The sequence below is a fragment of the Cavia porcellus genome, unplaced genomic scaffold (genome assembly GCF_034190915.1).
Source record: "Cavia porcellus strain 051 isolate PalLab524CR breed Dunkin Hartley unplaced genomic scaffold, mCavPor4.1 scaffold_1, whole genome shotgun sequence".
NCBI classification, from domain to species: Eukaryota; Metazoa; Chordata; class Mammalia; order Rodentia; family Caviidae; genus Cavia; species Cavia porcellus.
Genome location: NW_026947484.1, coordinates 229729514 through 229736098, shown reverse-complemented (window position 1 = coordinate 229736098; position 6585 = coordinate 229729514). Strand labels below are relative to the sequence as shown.

Below are 6585 nucleotides of genomic sequence, written 5' to 3'. Positions count from 1 at the left end.
TCTGTTTCCTAGGATTATTTCCAGTACCCATTATGGTTTGGGTCCAGAAATAGAGAATGCCATCAGAAATAGGTCATCCCTCCCCCTGCCCCACAATGTGTTGTTCATCTGGTTTTAATGCTGTATAAATATGTATTTTCTCATGCCTCTTTCCTTCTGATGCTGTGTGCTGGCTTGTAACAAAATGTTACCTCTTTGTTATCTGTATATAGCTATTTGCTTTACATTTGTAGATTTTGAAATGGCTTTTTTTGCCTGTCTAAAATAAACATATTACATGTAAAAAAATGAAAAGGTCATTTCAAGAAAGTCAGTAAAACAATTATTAACAAATATATGTGCAGAGTATGAGAAGACTGAAAACGATGGTGTATGCCCTGGGCCTTGCATCTTTACTAAAGCTGAAATAAAATGAGAAGAGAGTCATTTAAAAAGGACAACTTATGTAGAGAGGGCTCGAGAGAAGTTAAAGATTAAATACATAGCAACCTAGGGTAACCTTGTATGAAGGAGAAATCCTCATCCCTCCTTCACGTCTTCTGCCAGCTCCCAACTGACTGCATGCAATGAGAAGCCAGAGGTGGAAGGATCTGACTGGCATTGCCTATTTATACTGTCCGCAGTCTTCTGAGGGAAAGAACATCTGGAGTGATACATAAAAAGTATCAGACACTTAACAGCAGAAGGCTACTGCTTATGCCCAACACCACAGTACTTTATGTTGGGCTGCTCAAATCACATGATCAGTTGTGACCCCATAATCAAAATTGTATATTACCAGGCCCCAATAGCAACCCAGCAGTTTGTTTCCATGAATAAAGCATGACAGATCCAAATTTCTAAATGTCTTTCAATGTGTTTCTCCCACAGGATCTCACCAGAGGCTCCAGAACACTCCTAGCAGATAATTAAGGCATCACTGAGCCAGCTATGTTGAGAGACCCAAGCAGTAAGGCAGTTTATCCTTATAGATGTGTGGTAAATGAAGTAGAGTAGCAAAGTAATGTAAGAGCCAGGTTGCTACCTGAATCAAAACATACCACCAAATGCTATGTCACATTTTTAATAATAGAACTTGGTATACGGCAATGTGACTTTTACTTTGAAGGACATAATCTTTATATACCATAGATTTTATACTTTCTAGAAACTTCATGGGTTGGGGGATAGGTTTTATAATTTTATTAATTCTCATTAACTAAGTCTGTCAATGTCATATTATCTACATAGTGGATAGCATGATATTCTACAGGAATATGAGATGATTGAGCCCTCTTTAGACTCCATTTTGATTGGTGATGTGATATTTGGGGAAAATAGTAAAAGTATATGTTAGCATAAAGCTCTGTGTTATGGATGCTAAGCATATCTGTATGAACCAGATTTAAATTCTTTACTGTACTTATTAAATAAAATATTAGTAGGTCACATTATATTAGTGTCCTATCAATACTGCAACAAATTACTATACATTAAGTGGCATAAAATGACATAAATGTATTGTATTACATTTCAGCAGGTCAGAAATCTCAAAAGACTCCAGAGTGCTAAAATCATGATTTCAGTACGGCTTCACTCCTGACTAATATAAATTGGTACAACCTGATAATCTTCCTTCAAAATCAGAATTTTTGCTGCCTTTGGGAATCTGATTGAGATTCCCAAAGAATCTGGAAATAATAAAAAAGGGGCAGGAAAAGTCTGGAGGTGACCACATCTTCATTCGTAATCCTTTCAAATAACATTAGTTGAGGTCATTGAAACTTTTCAAAGAAGGACATTATTCCAAGAATCCAGATCACTAGATTTGGATTCTAGTTTTGGGTATTTTAGTCTTTCTTATCAACGGCTCAACTTTCATAAAAAGCTGTGGTAAACTATGAATCCAAATTTACGTAACACTAAAATCTGCAGCATTAAATTTTGGGTCTGATTTTGTGGAATAAGATCAGATCTAAAATTCATACAATTAAAGATAAGAATTTCTTTAAAGGCAATCAAAAAAGTTCTCTGGTTTTCTGGCTACTCTGAGCCAAGAAATTTAGGTCTTGAGTTCCTTCTATTCCTTTTAAATGTTCTCTAATGCTGTCAGAAGTAGTCACCATTTTTTAACATCCTTGCAGTCCTCATATCCACTATCATACTCTATTTTGTCACCCCAAAGGTTTACCTTCACCAGGCACTTTGTCATAGATATCTACACACAGTAATTTAAGTGCTATTTTGCGGTTACATGTCATGGCCTACCAGTATCTATTTTTCTCCAGTGGATGAAGTCATTACTGTTTAAAATCTAACCAGGTCAGATCCTCATACTTGAGAATTTGTGCCTTACTCATACTTTATACATCAGAAAAGACTCAGATGAGAAAAACTGATCAGAAACTTTCAAAAATGTAAAAATATCCCTAGAACCAAAAGTGCAGCAATTTCAGAAAGATGTTACCAGAAATCTTAGCTGTCTAGAGTTCTGAGTGGGTAATTTTCAGGAGTCACTGAGAACACATTTTCTGTTTATCAAAGTCCACCCCCTGCTCACCACAATAGTTTTAGTGATAATGGTTTTTGCTTCTCTTCTACCTTCCAAATCACATGTGAATACTATTCATAGAATATAATGAAGAATCCCACTTGAAGAAATTCCAAAAAGTTTCCAGTTTCTGAGATACAGGAAAATACATAAAAAAGAAAAACGAACACTGAGTTTTCAATACACAATTTTGTGTATTATATCAAAAAGTAATTTATTTAAAGAGATAATGGTCATTTTACAGGGCAGAATAATATCTGTGTGAGTGTGTATGCATGCATGTGAGTGTTTAAAACCTTTACCTAAAACCTTAACTGTCAGGGTTTCCTAATTCTTCTCTGTTTTCCAGGTCTATTATAGAATTTCCTTTTGTTTCCTTTGAGGTTAAATAAAGCTTAATTTAGTCGAAGAAATTGGAACAGAAGTCACAAATCCTAATCCCTCATCTCAGAAAATCCATGCAGAAGCTTGTAATTGTGGGGTCTCAGTGCTCCACCCAGTAACTCCTCTGTTTAAGTAGTAACAGAACCCAGTACTGACCTAAAGATGAGATTCTGACCCATCCCGTGGATGATTAGGTCTGGAGAGTTTCCTTGACTCACACAGACTTTACTTAAGCAAGAAATAAATCTTTACTGACTAAAGTGACATAAAAATTGGAGATTGTTTATTACTGTCACAATATAATCTGTTCTGACTGATACAGATATTGATAATACGTGGGACAAGAGATGTTGTTAAACCAAAGTTTAAAATGTGTGGCCTTTAATATAAGAGCTCTCAATGAGAAGTGAGAAAGTTGATACTGAAAGCTGGAAAGATGGTGATCCAAGGGACAAAGGACAAATCGTTTGGTAATCTGAAAACGTCAGTAAGGCAACCATGTGTGCAACAAATTGAATATAAAGCTAGGAAAACAGAAAGAAAGAGCTGATGCATTTGTTGCTGCATGAGGCAAAGGATTACCAAAAAAAGAGTGAACCTGGAAAATTCTGGCATTTTTTTTCTATCTGAAAGGAAAGAGAACATTCAGTCTAAGAAGGCAGGACAAGGCCATTGCTTCTCAAATCAAACAGAAGGAAGGAAGGAATAAAATCAAAAGCCACTACACTGATTGCTGCACCTCTGAATAGACTATTTCCAGTAAAATAAAAACCCCTGATAAATGTTCCTTCAAGGAATTTTTCTTTAAATTAGACAAAATACCCCACTGATTTCCAGTAAACTCAAGGACTATAAAAGCTATTTTGGGGCTGGGACTATAGCCCAGAGGCATAATGCCTGCCTGGCAAGTGCAAGGTCCTGAGTTCAATTCCTGGTACCAAAAAAAAAAAAAATGGAAGGTTATGTCAAGAAAGAAATTGGAGTGAGAAATAAAATGTAAGAAATCTAAGTGATGTGTTTTTAAAAGAACTGTGGATACAGCTATTGGCACGGGAAGTTGATTTTAATCAAACTGATAAATACATTAAGACTTTTTTTCTACAAAAACTGCTTTATTTAAAAACAGAATATTTTCAAAAAAGAAAAACCCATATACAGCTACTTAGTTTAGAAACGTGAGAAACAATAAAATAAACCTAGATTTAAACATTATGATCTGTGACATAAACAATACTGGTGCTGAACAATATTTCAGATACATGATTATCTTTGTGCCATCTCATTTCAATAATTCGCATTTCTAAAAAACTAGTGGCTGGGACTAATTCTTTCTTCTTAGCTACCACTCTTCTGGCTATAGATACAAAGAAATGGCAGCAGTTAGGCAGTGTGCTTCTAGTTCTTTGGGTGTCTGTGTCAAAAAAATACATCTCCTTTTATTTCCTCTTTTTTATTTTCTTTGAAATTTATTTATATGTGGCTACCGGGCCTGGTCATATTTATCAGCTTCCTTTCTTCCCCTTTCCATGGTACCTGGGACTGCACCCCAAGGCCTTGACAGTGAGTTAAGACCCAGCCCTTTTAAAATTTTATAACAGGGTCTCACAAATTTTTAAATTTCCCAGGCTGACTCAAACTTTTGATCTGTCTCAGCCTCCCAGACTGTTGTATAACAAGGCATGTACTATTATACCTGGCTGGCCAGGCCTTTTAAAAGGTTAATATTAAACAATGGAAGCTCTCTGAAGACAAGCGCCTTGCACTGCTGAGATAGCACAAGGTTTGGAGCTTAAGCCTCACGGGTCACCAATACTCAACATAATTTTGCTTCCCAAGTCAGCACTCAGAACAGGTATCACTCAAGTTTTCCAACCTGGTACTAAACCATTTCAAACATTCAAAACATCTAATACAGCAATACAATAAATCAAGAGAATTGGGTTGTCAAATGAATTAGGCACTATAATCAAGAGGCTGTTTTTGATTTAATAATCTGAAGCTTTTAAGCATTTCTTTACATGAGAGTCACAGCTTTTAAAACCAGGGAGCTCTAGATATCTTCTTGTAAGGCAGTGTTTTCAAAGATTTTGAAAAAACGCAATTTTTTTCTAACCTTAAAAATTCTGTTATATGACGTCACTCCCGTGCCCACTTCCGCAAGATGGCGGTTCACTTCCGCAAGATGGCGGCAGCCAAGGACCGTTGCGGTGAGGGGCAAGTGGACCCCGGAAAGGGGCAGCGCCTCCACCTGGGGATTCCTGAGGCTGTGTTTGTGGACGACGTGGACTCCTTCATGAAGCAGCCGGGGAATGAGACCGCAGAAACGGTACTAAAGAAGCTGGATGAACAGGCCCAGAAGTATAAATTCATGGAACTCAATCTTGCTCAAAAGAAAGAGAGATTAAAAGGTCAGATCCCTGAAATCAAGCAGACTTTGGAAGTTCTGAGATACATGCAGAAGAGAAAGGAGTCTACCACTTGCTTAGAGACCAGGTTCTTACTGGCAGATTACCTGTACTGCAAAGCTTGGGTTCCTCCTACTGACAAAGTGTGTTTGTGGCTGGGAGCTAACGTAATGCTTGAGTATGATATTGATGAAGCTCAGGCCTTGTTGGAAAAGAATTTATCAGCTGCCATGAAGAACCTTGATTCTCTTGAGGAAGACCTTGACTTTCTTCGAGATCAGTTTACTACAACAGAAGTCACTGTGGCCAGAGTTTGTAATTGGGATAGCAAAAGAAGAAACAAAAATGAATCTACCAAGAACAAAGTGTCGTATTAGTTGGCGATTAAAAATGTCATTCACTTTTCCAAACATGTAACTTTAAATTCTCCAGCGTTTTTCTTTCAAGATTGATATAACTTTGAGTGATTTAAGAGCAAGAATGATTAAAACTGTTTTTGAAGATGAACACCATTTTATTTATAAAAACAAAATTAGTTTCAAATACTTTATCAAATTAACAATATTTTTCACATTTCCAAACAAATTAATAGCGCTTTCGTCTTTTCATTTTGCATCTGTTATAAACACAACTCAGCTAAAATCAGTGGAAAACTGAGATATGCTATGGAAGCTGAATGCTGGGCATTAGCACAGTTTACTTCTTACTGACTTATGTGGTTAAACCATTTTCAAGGTAGAAAAGACAGCCAGTTTCAGTATTTATAAACTTAATTTTTTAGTATTTGTAAGATTTATAGTCCATTGTTGCTGTTGTCGTCTGTCATTGGAGTTTTGTGAGTGACTGCTTGACAATAACTATTATGATATTGTGAACTTTTCAGAAAATGCCTATTTGTCTTCCTAAATAGTAAGGGCTACAACTACTTCTAATGCCAAGTAAATGCAAATGTCTTTCCAGTAAAAGCATAAAGTATATCTTAGCCAATGTGGAGTAGTATGCATTGGAAACACTTAGCTAAGGTAATTTTATATTTCTTAACAATTCCCTCATAGTGATGTTAAGATAAATGTAAATCTGCCATGGTTGAAAAGAACTGTGAGCCTTTTATGCACAATAAATCTGTATAGGAATAGTAAAAAGAAAAGAAATCCCTGTGGAAAACCTCTGGTACAGTGGCAAGCACTGAGTAATACAGATTTGAGTAAAAATACAAATGTATTATTCCACCTCTGTGTAGTAAAAATTATACTTGTACAATGTTTT

The 6585-nt window shown here is 36.2% G+C and overlaps 1 protein-coding gene across 1 annotated transcript; it reads left to right on the top strand.

The window, feature by feature from the left end:
- Nucleotides 1-5087: 5087 nt before the first annotated feature.
- On the top strand, nt 5088-6517 carry LOC111757729 (prefoldin subunit 3-like). The gene has a single exon (XM_063243001.1). It carries the CDS (start codon nt 5097-5099, stop codon nt 5694-5696), a length of 600 nt encoding a protein of 199 aa, XP_063099071.1. The 5' UTR covers nt 5088-5096; the 3' UTR covers nt 5697-6517.
- The last annotated feature ends 68 nt before the right edge of the window (nt 6518-6585 follow it).

Coding starts and splice junctions, on each gene's coding strand:
- LOC111757729 (XM_063243001.1), top strand. CDS start 5,097: ATGGCGGCAGCCAAGGACCGTTGCGGTGAGGGGCAAGTGGACCCCGGA.